The sequence below is a fragment of the Scyliorhinus torazame genome, unplaced genomic scaffold, assembly GCF_047496885.1.
Source record: "Scyliorhinus torazame isolate Kashiwa2021f unplaced genomic scaffold, sScyTor2.1 scaffold_336, whole genome shotgun sequence".
NCBI classification, from domain to species: domain Eukaryota; kingdom Metazoa; phylum Chordata; class Chondrichthyes; order Carcharhiniformes; family Scyliorhinidae; genus Scyliorhinus; species Scyliorhinus torazame.
The window spans coordinates 16,063-30,787 of NW_027308063.1; the positions used below are offsets into that span (position 1 = coordinate 16,063).

Sequence of the window (14,725 nt, forward strand, 5' to 3'; positions counted from 1 at the left end):
CTGTGCATTCCAGGCCCTATCCACTCGCTGTGTGACCCTGCCTCCACCACACTCTCAGACAGTGCATTCCAGACCCTAACCACTCGCTCTGTGAATCTGCCTCCACCACACTCAGGCAGTGCATTCCAGACCCCAACCACTCGCTGTGTGACCCTGCCTCCACCACACTCTCATACAGTGCATTCCAGACCCTAACCACTCGCTGTGTGACCCTGCCTCCACCACACTCTCATACAGTGCATACCAGATCCTAACCACTCGCTGTGTGAATCTGCCTCCACCACACTCTCAGACAGTGCATTCCAGAACCTAACCACTCGCTGTGTGAATCTGCCTCCACCACACTCTCAGACAGTGCATTCCAGAACCTAACCACTCGCTGTGTGAATCTGCCTCCACCACACTCACACAGTGCATTCCGGACCCTAACCACGCGCTGTGTGAATCTGCCTCCACCACACTCTCAGACAGTGCATTCCGGACCCTATCCACGCGCTATGTGAATCTGCCTCCACCACACTCTCAGACAGTGCATTCCAGACCCTAACCACTCGCTGTGTGAATCTGCCTCCACCACACTCTCAGACAGTGCATTCCAGACCCCAACCACTCGCTGTGTGAATCTGCCTCCGCCACACTCTCAGACAGTATATTCCAGACCCCAACCACTCGCTGTGTGAATCTGCCTCCGCCACACTCTCAGACAGTACGTTCCAGATCCTAACCACGCGCTGTGTGAATCTGCCTCCACCAGACTCTCAGACAGTGCATTCCAGATCCTAACCACTCGCTGTGTGAATCTGCCTCCACAACACTGTAAGACTGTACATTCCAGATCCTAACCACTCGCTGTGTGACCTTGCCTCCACCACACTCTCAGACAGTGCATTCCAGATCCTAACCACTCGCTGTGTGAATCTGCCTCCACCACACTCTCAGACAGTGCATTCCAGACCCTAACCACTCGCTGTGTGAATCTGCCTCCACCACACTGTCAGGCAGAACATTCCGGATCCTAACCATTCGCTGTGCGAATCTGCCTCCACCACACTCTCAGACAGTGCATTCCAGACCCTAACCACTCGCTGTGTGAATCTGCCTCCACCACACTCTCAGACAGAACATTCCGGATCCTAACCACTCGCTGTGTGAATCTGCCTCCACCACACTCAGACAGAACATTCCGGATCCTAACCACTCGCTGTGTGAATCTGCCTCCACCGCACTCTCAGACAGTGCATTCCAGAGCCTAACCACTCGCTGTGTGACCCTGCCTCCACCACACTCTCAGACAGTGCATTCCAGACCCTAACCACTCGCTGTGTGAATCTGCCTCCACCACACTCTCAGACAGTGCATTCCAGACCTTAACCACTCGCTGTGTGAATCTGCCTCCGCCACATTCACAGACAGTGCATTCCAGGCCCTAACCACTCGCTGTGTGAATCTGCCTCCACCACACTCTCAGACAGTGCATTCCAGACCTTAACCACTCGCTGTGTGAATCTTCCTCCGCCACATTCACAGACAGTGCATCCCAGACCCCAACCACTCGCTGTGTGAATCTGCCTCCACCACACTCTCGGACAGAACATTCCGGATCCTAACCACTCGCTGTGTGAATCTGCCTCCACCGCACTCTCAGACAGTGCATTCCAGGCCCTAACCACTCGCTGTGTGACCTTGCCTCCACCACACTCTCAGACAGTGCATTCCAGACCCTAACCACTCGCTGTGTGAATCTGCCTCCACCACACTCTCAGACAGTGCATTCCAGATCCTAACTCTGCCTCCACCACTCTCAGACAGTGCATTCCAGATCCAAACCACTCGCTGTGTGACCCTGCCTCCACCACACTCTCAGACAGTGCATTCCAGACCCTAACCACTCGCTGTGAATCTGCCTCCACCACACTCTCAGACAGTGCATTCCAGATCCTAACTCTGCCTCCACCACACTCTCAGACAGTGCATTCCAGATCCTAACCACTCGCTGTGTGACCCTGCCTCCACGACACTCTCAGACAGTGCATTCCAGACCTTAACCACTCGCTGTGTGAATCTGCCTCCGCCACATTCACAGACAGTGCATCCCAGACCCCAACCACTCGCTGTGTGAATCTGCCTCCACCACACTCTCAGACAGTACGTTCCAGACCCCAACCACTCGCTGTGTGAATCTGCCTCCACCACACTCTCGGACAGTACATTCCAGACCCTAACCACTCGCTGTGTGAATCTGCCTCCGCCACACTCTCAGACAGTATGTTCCAGATCCTAACCACGCGCTGTGTGAATCTGCCTCCACCACACTCTCAGACAGTGCATTCCAGATCCTAACCACTCGCTGTGTGAATCTGTCTCCACCACACTCACAGAGAGTACATTCCAGACCCTAACCACGCGCTGTGTGAATCTGCCTCCGCCACACTCTCAGACAGTGCATTCCGGATCCTAACCACTCGCTGTGTGAATCTGCCTCCACCACACTCTCAGGCAGTGCATTCCAGACCCTAACCACTCGCTGTGTGAATCTGCCTCCACAACACTGTCAGACTGTACATTCCAGGCCCTATCCACTCGCTGTGTGACCCTGCCTCCACCACACTCTCAGACAGTGCATTCCAGACCCTAACCACTCGCTCTGTGAATCTGCCTCCACCACACTCAGGCAGTGCATTCCAGACCCCAACCACTCGCTGTGTGACCCTGCCTCCACCACACTCTCATACAGTGCATTCCAGACCCTAACCACTCGCTGTGTGACCCTGCCTCCACCACACTCTCATACAGTGCATTCCAGATCCTAACCACTCGCTGTGTGAATCTGCCTCCACCACACTCTCAGACAGTGCATTCCAGAACCTAACCACTCGCTGTGTGAATCTGCCTCCACCACACTCAGACAGTGCATTCCAGATCCTAACCACTCGCTGTGTGAATCTGCCTCCACCACACTCTCAGACAGTGCATTCCAGATCCTAACCACTCGCTGTGTGACCCTGCCTCCACCACACTCTCAGACAGTGCATTCCAGACCCTAACCACTCGCTGTGTGAATCTGCCTCCACCACACTCAGGCAGTGCATTCCAGACCCCAACCACTCGCTGTGTGAATCTGCCTCCACAACACTGTCAGACAGTGCATTCCAGACCCTAACCACTCGCTGTGTGAATCTGCCTCCACCACACTCAGGCAGTGCATTCCAGACCCCAACCACTCGCTGTGTGAATCTGCCTCCACCACACTCTCAGGCAGTGCATTCCAGACCCTAACCACTCGCTGTGTGAATCTGCCTCCACAACACTCTCAGACAGTGCATTCCAGACCCTAACAACTAGCTCTGTGAATCTGCCTCCACCACACTCAGGCAGTGCATTCCAGACCCCAACCACTCGCTGTGTGACCCTGCCTCCACCACACTCTCATACAGTGCATTCCAGACCCTAACCACTCGCTGTGTGACCCTGCCTCCACCACACTCTCAAACAGTGCATTCCAGATCCTAACCACTCGCTGTGTGACCCTGCCTCCACCACACTCTCAGACAGTGCATTCCAGAACCTAACCACTCGCTGTGTGAATCTGCCTCCACCACACTCAGACAGTGCATTCCAGATCCTAACCACTCGCTGTGTGAATCTGCCTCCACCACACTCAGACAGTGCATTCCAGATCCTAACCACTCGCTGTGTGACCCTGCCTCCACCACACTCTCAGACAGTGCATTCCAGACCCTAACCACTCGCTGTGTGAATCTGCCTCCACCACACTCAGGCAGTGCATTCCAGACCCCAACCACTCGCTGTGTGAATCTGCCCCCACCACACTCTCAGACAGTGCATTCCATATCCTAACCACTCGCTGTGTGACCTTGCCTCCACCACACTCTCAGGCAGTGCATTCCAGACCCAAACCACTCGCTGTGTGAATCTGCCTCCACCACACTCAGGCAGTGCATTCCAGAGCCTAACCACTCGCTGTGTGACCCTGCCTCCACCACACTCTCAGACAATACATTCCAGATCCTAACCACTCGCTGTGTGACCCTGCCTCCACCACACTCTCATACAGTGCATTCCAGACCCTAACCACTCGCTGTGTGAATCTGCCTCCACCACACTGTCAGGCAGAACATTCCGGATCCTAACCATTCGCTGTGCGAATCGGACTCCACCACACTCTCAGACAGTGCATTCCAGATCCTAACCACGCGCTGTGTGAATCTGCCTCCACCACACTCTCAGACAGAACATTCCGGATCCTAACCACTCGCTGTGTGAATCTGCCCCCACCACACTCTCAGGCAGTGCATTCCAGACCCCAACCACTCGCTGTGTGAATCTGCCTCCACCACACTCAGGCAGTACATTTCAGATCCTAACCACTCGCTGTGTGAATCTGCCCCCACCACACTCTCAGACAGTGCATTCCAGATCCTAACCACTCGCTGTGTGAATCTGTCCCCACCACACTCTCAGACAGTGCATTCCAGACCCCAACCACTCGCTGTGTGAATCTGCCTCCACCACACTCAGGCAGTGCATTCCAGATCCTAACCACTCGCTGTGTGACCCTGCCTCCACCACACTCTCAGACAGTGCATTCCAGACCCCAACCACTCGCTCTGTGAATCGGCCTCCACCACACTCTCAGACAGTGCATTCCAGATTCTAACCACTCGCTGTGTGAATCTGCCCCCACCACACTGTCAGACTGTACATTCCAGACCCTAACCACGCGCTGTGTGAATCTGCCTCCACCCCACTCTCATACAGTGCATTCCAGATCCTAACCACGCGGTGTGAATCTGCCTCCACCACACTCTCAGACAGTGCATTCCAGATCCTAACTCTGCCTCCACCACACTCTCAGACAATGCATTCCAGATCCTAACCACTCGCTGTGTGACCCTGCCTCCACCACACTCTCAGACAGTGCATTCCAGACCTTAACCACTCGCTGTGTGAATCTGCCTCCACCACACTCCCAGACAGTGCATCCCAGACCCCAACCACTCGCTGTGTGAATCTGCCTCCACCACACTCTCAGACAGTACGTTCCAGACCCCAACCACTCGCTGTGTGAATCTGCCTCCACCACACTCTCGGACAGTACATTCCAGACCCTAACCACTCGCTGTGTGAATCTGCCTCCGCCACACTCTCAGACAGTACGTTCCAGATCCTAACCACGCGCTGTGTGAATCTGCCTCCACCACACTCTCAGACAGTGCATTCCAGATCCTAACCACTCGCTGTGTGAATCTCTCTCCACCACACTCACAGACAGTGCATTCCAGACCCTAACCACTCGCTGTGTGAATCTGCCTCCACCACACTCTCAGGCAGTGCATTCCAGATCCTAACCACTCGCTGTGTGAATCTCTCTCCACCACACTCACAGACAGTGCATTCCAGACCCTAACCACTCGCTGTGTGAATCTGCCTCCACCACACTCTCAGGCAGTGCATTCCAGACCCTAACCACTCGCTGTGTGAATCTGCCTCCACAACACTGTCAGACTGTACATTCCAGGCCCTATCCACTCGCTGTGTGACCCTGCCTCCACCACACTCTCAGACAGTGCATTCCAGACCCCAACCACTCGCTCTGTGAATCTGCCTCCACCACAGTCAGGCAGTGCATTCCAGACCCCAACCACTCGCTGTGTGAATCTGCCCCCACCACACTCTGAGGCAGTGCATTCCAGACCCCAACCACTCGCTGTGTGAATCTGCCTCCACCACACTGTCAGACAGTGCATTCCAGATCCTAACCACTCGCTGTGTGACCCTGCCTCCACCACACTCTCATACAGTGCATTCCAGACCCTAACCACTCGCTGTGTGAATCTGCCTCCACCACACTCTCAGACAGAACATTCCGGATCCTAACCATTCGCTGTGTGAATCTGCCCCCACCACACTGTCAGACTGTACATTCCAGACCCTAACCACGCGCTGTGTGAATCTGCCTCCACCCCACTCTCATACAGTGCATTCCAGATCCTAACCACGCGGTGTGAATCTGCCTCCACCACACTCTCAGACAGTGCATTCCAGATCCTAACCACTCGCTGTGTGAATCTGCCTCCACAACACTGTCAGACTGTACATTCCAGACCCTAACCACTCGCTGTGTGAATCTGCCTCCACCACACTCTCAGACAGTGCATTCCAGATCCTAACTCTGCCTCCACCACACTCTCAGACAATGCATTCCAGATCCTAACCACTCGCTGTGTGACCCTGCCTCCACCACACTCTCAGACTGTGCATTCCAGACCCTAACCACTCGCAGTGTGAATCTGCCTCCACCACACTCTCAGACAGTGCATTTCAGATCCTAACCACTCGCTGTGTGACCCTGCCTCCACCACACTCTCAGACAGTGCATTCCAGACCTTAACCACTCGCTGTGTGAATCTGCCTCCGCCACATTCACAGACAGTGCATCCCAGACCCCAACCACTCGCTGTGTGAATCTGCCTCCACCACACTCTCAGACAGTACGTTCCAGACCCCAACCACTCGCTGTGTGAATCTCTCTCCACCACACTCACAGACAGTGCATTCCAGACCCTAACCACTCGCTGTGTGAATCTGCCTCCACCACACTCTCAGACAGTACGTTCCAGATCCTAACCACTCGCTGTGTGAATCTGCCCCCACCACACTCTCAGACAGTGCATTCCAGATCCTAACCACTCGCTGTGTGAATCTCTCTCCACCACACTCACAGACAGTGCATTCCAGACCCTAACCACTCGCTGTGTGACCCTGCCTCCACCACACTCTCAGACGGTGCATACCAGATCCTAAACACTCGCTGTTCGGAAGACACTCCCGTCTGCACTTTTGCTTCTTTCACTTTTCATTTTAGTCTGTGCCCTCTCGAGCTGTATCTGCTCCACTCCTCAATACGACCATCCCTGGTCTCGGGCTTCAACTCGTATCCCGCTCCCCGCATCCCGGAATTCCCGGAGACACCAGCAGTCTGTCGAGCCCAGCCGTCGATATATTCAACGAAGGAGCGTCTACAACCCTCTGGGGTTGAGAATTCCAAACGTTCACATTCCTCGGAGTAATTTCTCCTCATCCCGGTCCTAAATGATCAGCTCCCTCACCCCAAGCGTGTCCCCCCCCCGTGTTTTAGATCCCCCGACCAGGGAAACAATCTCTAGGTTCGCCCTGTCAAAGCCACTCAGGACCTTTGTTCTGAGATCACCTCTCATTCTTCAATTCATCCGCTGACCAAAGTTGATTAACTTTCCCACATTACACTCCATTTGGCACCTCGTCAGTCACTCACTAAACCTGCGTATCTGTCTTTGCAGCTGCCGTGTTCTCCCAGTCCGAGGCCTGGGGCTAAGGGAGAGGGTCCGGGGGTGCAACCAGAGTGTTAGCGGAAAGGATATACATAGATACATAGAAGTTAGGAGCAGGAGGAGGCCTTTTGGCCCTTCAAGCCTGCTCTCCCATTCATCACGATCATGGCTGATCATCCAACTCAATAGCCCAATCCTGCTTTCTCCCCATAGCCTTTGATCCCATTCTCCCCAAGTGCTACATCCAGCCACCTCGAGAATATATTCAATGTTTTAGCATCAACTACTTCCTGTGGTAATGAATTCTTCACACCCTGTGTGAGAAGAAATGTCTCCTTATCTCAGTCTGAAATGGTTGGCCTCACCAAGACCCTGTACAATTGTAGCAACACATCCCTGCTTCTATACTCGAAACCTCTCGCAATGAAGGCCAACATAGCATTAGCCTTCTTTACCGCCTGCTGCACCTGCATGCTTACCTTCAGCGACTGGTGCACACGGACACCCAGGTCCCGCTGCACACTCCCCTCTCCCAATTTACAACAATTCGGGTAGTAATCTGCCTTCCTGTTTTTGCTTCCAAAGTGAATAACCTCACACTTCTCCAAATTATACTGCATCTGCCATTGATTTGCCCACTCGCCCAACCTGTCCAGATCTTGCTGTAGGATCCCAGCATCCTCGTCACAGTTCACCTTCCCGCCCAACATTGCAAACTTTGGAGATGTTACATTTTGTTCCCTCATCCAAATCATTATACAACCGTTTGAAACTGGCGGCATGGACAACGGTCTCACTCGCCACCCTAACCCCTGGATGAAGGGGTTCTCTTCTGCACAAGGTTGCAGCAGGCCGGGCCTGCACCCATTGCAGTTTCGGAGAATGAGAGGTGATCTTATTGAAACACAAGATTCCCTGGGGGTTTGACAGGGTGCGAGGGTCAAAAGGAGGGGTTCAAAATAGGGCATCTCAACAAGATCAGGAAGATTTTCTTCCCTCAGAGGGTTGAGTGACTTTGGATTTCTCTTCCCCAGGAAGCACTGGAAGCCGGACTGGGATATATTCAAGACTGTTCGAGAGGTTTTTGATTAACAAGGGAGTCAAGGGGTCGTCACGTGGCGCAGTGGTTAGCACGGCTGCCTCACGGCGCTGAGGACCCGGGTTCGAATCCCGGCCCTGGGTCACTGTCCGTGTGGAGTTTGCACATTCTCCCCGTGTCTGCGTGGGTTTCGCCCCCACAACCCAAAGAGGTGCAGGTTAGGTGGATTGGCCACGCTAAATTGCCCCTTAATTGGGGAAAAAATAATTGGGTACTCTAAATTTATATGGAAAAAAAAAAAGACTTCCGGTGGCGGCTATGGAGAAGTAAGTCGCACATTTGGTGGCTCTCGATCCGGTCGGACGTTTGGACCTTTTTCCCCGACTTTTTTGTACTTTTGAGTGCTAGATCGGAAGGCATAGGCACTCCGGCACTGACTCCAGACACAGGTGTATGGATTTAAGAAGCAGGAAGAATCGTAAACAGTTGAAGAAGTGGTCAAACAAGGGCAGTGTGGAAGCTGCCGCTGAGGACAATGTGGCCGATGTCCGGACCCCGGTGCAGACAGTCCAGCCAACAACGGAGCATCTGTTGAAGGTCATCCAAGAGGGCTTTACTGCGTTGAAACAGGACAGTTTAGGCCCGATCCAGAAATCAATCGAGCGCCTGGAGCACAGGCTGGGTGCCCAGGATCGGACGATCCAGAAGCTGGAGAAGGCACTGGAGGAGCGGGAGGATCCCCAAACGGTGGTGGAGGTGGGGAGGCTGAAAGACCAACAAAAAAGGCTTCTGGAGAAGGTGGAGGACCTGGAAAATAGGTCCCGGCGGCAGAATTTAAGAATCGTTGGTCTCCCGGAGGGGGCCGAGGGGATGTGGCAGACACGATCCAGAAGCTGTTGGGAAATGATGTCTTCCCTCGCCCGTTGGAGGTGGACAGGGCGCAGCCGGTGGTGAGGCCCCCCCCCCAAGCGATTGTGGTCCAGTTCCACAGGTTCCTGGACAAGGAGCGGGTGCTACAGTGGGCCAAGCGCACGCGGAGCTGCCATTGGTATAATCGTGTCTTGCGCATCTACCAGGACCTGAGCGTGGAGGTGGCCAGAAGAAGGGCAGGCTACAGGCAAGTCAAAGAGATTTTGTTTAAGAAGGTGAAGTTCGGGCTGCTGTACCCGGCGCGCCTGTGGGTCACGCACGAGGGACGGCACCATTACTTTGAGGAGCCCGGTGGGCTTCGCCAAGAGAGAAGGGCTGGCGCCGAACAGAGGACTTTTGGACTGAAGCTAAAAAGTTATTGAGTGATGTTTATATGTTTTTCTTGCTTCTTTTTTTTTTCTTCTGTATTCGAGTTTTTGTTGGAGAAGAGGGAAGTTAAGGTATTTGGTTCTGGGGGCTTTTTGTGTTCTGATGGTGGTGGTTGGAAGTGCCTATTACTTACTTTGTATTACTTGAATTGCACTGGTGTCGGGGTTTTCATTGTTCCTTGGTTTGTTTTCAGCGCAATTGCTCGAGGATGGCTGGTTTGGGAAAGTGGTGACGATGGGCAGGGGGGATGGGTCAGAGGAAACAATAGGTGGGAGACTTGTTGGCGTCGGAGTCGAGAGCCACCAGGCTAGCTGGGTGAGCTGGTCTATGGAGGCCAGGTTGGGGGGGGGGGTGCATATAGCTAGTTTATGGCAGGGTTAGGTTACAGGGTGTTGTTGCTGGGGGGGGGGGGGGGGGGGAGAAGAGGAGTGGGGTAGTTGATCTGCTGACGGAGGGAGGGACTTGGGTTTAGTAACATGGAGGAGGTCGGATGTGGGGGCTGCCAGGGGAGGCGCGACACGGGGGTTAGGGGCGGGCCCAAGAAGGGAGATGGCTGATCGGCGAGGGGGGGCAACCAGACTGATCACCTGGAACGTTAGAGGGTTAAACGGGCTGGTAAAGAGGGCACGTGTGTTCGCGCATCTGAGGGCGCTGAAAGCGGACGTAATTATGCCACAGGAGACCCATCTGAAAGTAGCTGACCAGGTCAGATTGAGGAAGGGCTGGATTAGCCAGGTCACCCATTCGGGGCTGGACACTAAAACCAGGGGGTCATGATTTTGGTCAACAAACGGGTGCAATTTGAGGCGGGCAGCACAATTTCGGATGGGGGAGGCAGATTTGTCATGGTGCGTGGCAAGCTTGAGGGGATAAGGGTAGTCTTGGTTAATGTATATGTCCCAAATTGGGATGATGTGGATTTTATTGAGAGACTGCTGGGGAAGATACCGGACCTGGACTCGCACAGCCTCAATGGAGGCTGGAGGTCGGTCTGTTGGCGGACGAGGCGGTGTGCGAGAGGGTGAGGAATGTATGCAAAACTAACTGCAGGCCAATGACACAGGGGAAGTCTCAGCTGCGGTGTTCTGGGAGGCGCTGAAGGCAGTGGTGAGAGGGAAGCTGATTTCGATCAGAACCCATAGGGACAGGACGGACAGGGCAGAAATGGACCGACTGGTAAAGAAGATCCTACAGACAGACAGGAGATATGCGGAGACCCCGAGGGCAGTTCTATTAAGGGAACGACGAAGGCTACAGACAGAGTTTGGGGTGTTGTCCACAGGTAAGGCTGTGGAGCAGCTTAGGAAGGCGAGGGGTGCGATCTACGAGCACGGGGAGAAAGCCAGTAGAATGCTGGCACAGCAACTGAGGAAGAGGGAGGCGGCCAGGGAAATAGGGAAGGTAGTCGATGGGGGGGGGGGGGGGGAAAACTTGGTAGGGGATCCGGCAGGGCTGAACAAGGTGTTCAGGGACTTTGAAAGCAAGCTTTATACCTCGGAACCCCCCGCGGGGAGGGAGTGGATGAGGCGCTTTCTGGATGGACTGTCCTTCCCAAATGTGGGCAGGGGATTGGTAGACAGGTTGGGGGCCCCGATTAGGACCAAAGAAATATTGAAGGGCTTGAGGGCCATGCAATCGGGTAAAGCCCCGGGGCTGGATGGGTATCCGGTGGAGTTCTATAAAAAGTTCTCCGAGATAGTGGGGCCGGTGTTGGTTAGGGTTTTTAATGAGGCAAGAGACAGAGGGGTGTTACCCCCGACGATGTCACAGGCCACCATCTCCCTGATACTGAAACGGGACAAAGACCCGGAGGCATGTGGGTCCTATAGGCCGATCTCTCTGCTCAATGTAATTACATTGCTCTGAATTACCGCTCCGAAAGCTCGTGATATCGAAACAAACCTGTTGGGACTTTAACCTGGTGTTGTAAGACTTCTTACTGTGCTCACCCCAGTCCAACGCCGGCATCTCCACATCAATGTAATTACTGGCCAAGCTTTTGGCTTCTAGGATTGAGGACTGTGTGCCAGACGTTTATTATGGAAGATCAAACCGGGTTCGTCACGGGCAGGCAGCTGGTGGCCAACCTAAGAGAGTTGCTGAATGTGATCATAATGCCCCCAGAGAGTAGGGGGGTAGAGGTAGTCATGGCAATGGATGCCGAAAAGGCTTTTGACCGGGTTGAGTGGGACTATCTATGGGTGGTGCTGGGACGATTTGGCTTCGGGGAGGGCTTTATCGACTGAGTTAGGCTACTGTACCAGGCTCCGGAGGCTAGTGTCAGGACAAATAGGACGACGTCTGACTATTTCAGACTGTACCGAGGGACAAGGCAGGGGTGCCCCCTCTCCCCACTGCGGTTTGCGCTAGCAATAGAGCCGCTGGCAATTGCCCTGAGAGCTTCAAGGGGTTGGAAGGGGCTGGTACGGGGGGGGGGTTTAGGGCAACGTAGATTAGGGGGGTAGTTAGGCGGGTCCTTGTGGGATGGGAGCTGGCTTTTTGCACTATGTTGATTGTTCTTTACACACGGTTCTGTACTGCTGCTACTTTGCCAAAATGTCTCAATAAAATTGTTTATTAAAAAAAAACAAGGGAGTCGAGGGTTATGGGGTGGGGGGCATTGTTATAGCCAGGGTCAGCTGCTCCTGCGAGAGTTTGATCCTGTTCAAGGGCAGAGACTGATTATTATTTTTACAGCTCGTTATCATTATCAGGGATGGAACAATGGGAACTGAAAGGGCAGCCTCCATTTGCTGCGGTATTTGCGATAACCCAGTTTGCTCCATTGTGTTACACTCGATTCACAGCTCAATTTGGTAAGTGGCTTCAAATAGCAGACGTGATTTGGTTGATGCAGTTTTCCCTGCCCGGCACTAAGTGAAGCAATCTCACGGGTTTGGAGACACAGGAAGACAAGGGGTTAAGTCTCATTCCAGAGACTTGAAAACAATCCACGTACTGATGCTCGCGATTCAGTGCTACATAGCACAGTGGTTAGCACTGCGGCTTCACAGCGCTAGGGACCCGGGTTCGATTCCCGGCTCGGGTCACTGTCTGTGTGGAGTCTGCACGTTCTCCCCGTGTCTGCGTGGGTTTCCTCCGGGTGCTCCGGTTTCCTCCCACAAGTCCCGCAAGACGTGCTGTTAGGTGAATTGGACATTCTGAATTCTCCCTCTGTGTACCCAAACAGGCGCCGGAGTGTGGCGACTAGGGGCTTTTCACAGTAACTTCATTGCAGTGTTAATGTTTCTTTCATTATTTCCAATTAAGGGGCAATTTAGCGTGGCCAGTCCACCTAACCTGCACATCTTTGGGTTGTGGGAGTGAAACCCACGCCGCACGGGGAGAATGCAAACTCCACACGGACAGTAACCCGGGTGCTCGGCGCCGTGAGGCAGCAGTGCTAACCACTGTGCCGCCCTGGCTGTCATCATTCTGAAACAGCGACTGTTTTTTGTTATAAGCTAGAAACAATACATCAAAATCTATTCTACCTTTGCAGTACAGACCCTCTGACAGTGTAGCACTCCCTCAGTACTGACCCTCGGACAGTGCAGCTCTCCCTCAGTACTGACCTTCTGACAATGCAGCACTCCCTCAGTACTGACTCTCTGACAGTGCGGCACTCCCTCAGTACTGACCCTCTGACAGTGCGGCACTCCCTCAGTACTGACCCTCTGACAGTGCAGCGCTCCCTCAGTACTGACCCTCTGACAGTGCAGCACTCCCTCAGTACTGACCCTCTGACAGTGCAGCACTCCCTCAGTACTGACCCTCGGACAGTGCAGCGCTCCCTCAGTACTGACTCTCTGACAGTGCAGCTCTCCCTCAGTACTGACCCTCTGACAGTGCGGCACTCCCTCAGTACTGACCCTCTGACAGTGCAGCACTCCTTCAGTACTGACCGTCTGACAGTGCAGCACTCCCTCAGTACTGACCCTCGGACAGTGCAGCGCTCCCTCAGTACTGACTCTCTGACAGTGCAGCTCTCCCTCAGTACTGACCCTCTGACAGTGCGGCACTCCCTCAGTACTGACCCTCGGACAGTGCAGCACTCCCTCAGTACTGACCCTCTGACAGTGCAGCACTCCCTCAGTACTGACCCTCGGACAGTGCAGCACTCCCTCAGTGCTGACCCTCTGACAGTGCAGCACTCCCTCAGTACTGACCCTCGGACAGTGCAGCACTCCCTCAGTGCTGACCCTCTGACAGTGCAGCACTCCCTCAGTACTGACCCTCTGACAGTGCAGCACTCCCTCAGTGCTGATCCTCTGACAGTGCAGCACTCCCTCAGTGCTGACCCTCTGACAGTGCAGCACTCCCTCAGTGCTGACCCTCTGACAGTGCAGCACTCCCTCAGTACTGACCCTCGGACAGTGCAGCACTCCCTCAGTGCTGACCCTCTGACAGTGCAGCACTCCCTCAGTGCTGACCCTCTGACAGTGCAGCACTCCCTCAGTACTGACCCTCTGACAGTGCAGCATTCCCTACAGTACTGACCCTCTGACAGTGCAGCACTCCCTCAGTACTGACCCTCTGACAGTGCGGCACTCCCTCAGTACTGACCCTCTGACAGTGCGGCACTCCTTTAATAATAATCTTTATTAGTGTCACAAGTAGGCTATACATCAACACTGCAGTGGGCAGCACGGTGGCGCAGCGGCTAGCACATGCAGCCTCACGGCACCAAGGACCCGGGTTGCGATCCCCGGCCCTGGGTCACTGTCCGTGTGGATTGGTCACCCTAAAATGCCCCTTAATTGGAAACATTTTAAAAGTGACGGATGCCACGCAGCAAGACCACACACCAGACATTCGGACACATTGAACACCGAGCTCTCACCTTCAGTGTAGTTTGTTTCCCATTCTGAAGCCTCATTAAACATTGACTATTTCTGGGGTGATGCCTTCTTCCTTCAGTTCAATTTAATTTTTCTGGATGTTGAGTTAGCGGCTGTGAGCTGGGTGTTATAATCTCACCGTCCTGCAGCGTCTCATATACACACAATCTCCCTGAATCAGCTCTTCAACAATTTGCCAGCGAGCATCAAGGTCG

At 53.9% G+C, this 14,725-nt stretch overlaps 1 protein-coding gene across 1 annotated transcript in view; it reads right to left on the minus strand.

Annotated features, from left to right (window-relative positions):
- The window catches only part of LOC140406176 (maestro heat-like repeat-containing protein family member 1), a gene marked incomplete at its 3' end in the record, with an annotated part of 30,163 nt that extends 15,608 nt beyond the window's left edge, over window positions 1-14,555 (minus strand). Inside the window, exon 1 of the mRNA XM_072494317.1 lies at window positions 14,513-14,555. Within this exon, the coding sequence (XP_072350418.1) occupies window positions 14,513-14,555 (43 nt within the window). The remainder of the gene's footprint in view (window positions 1-14,512) is intronic.
- Window positions 14,556-14,725: the final 170 nt, after the last annotated feature.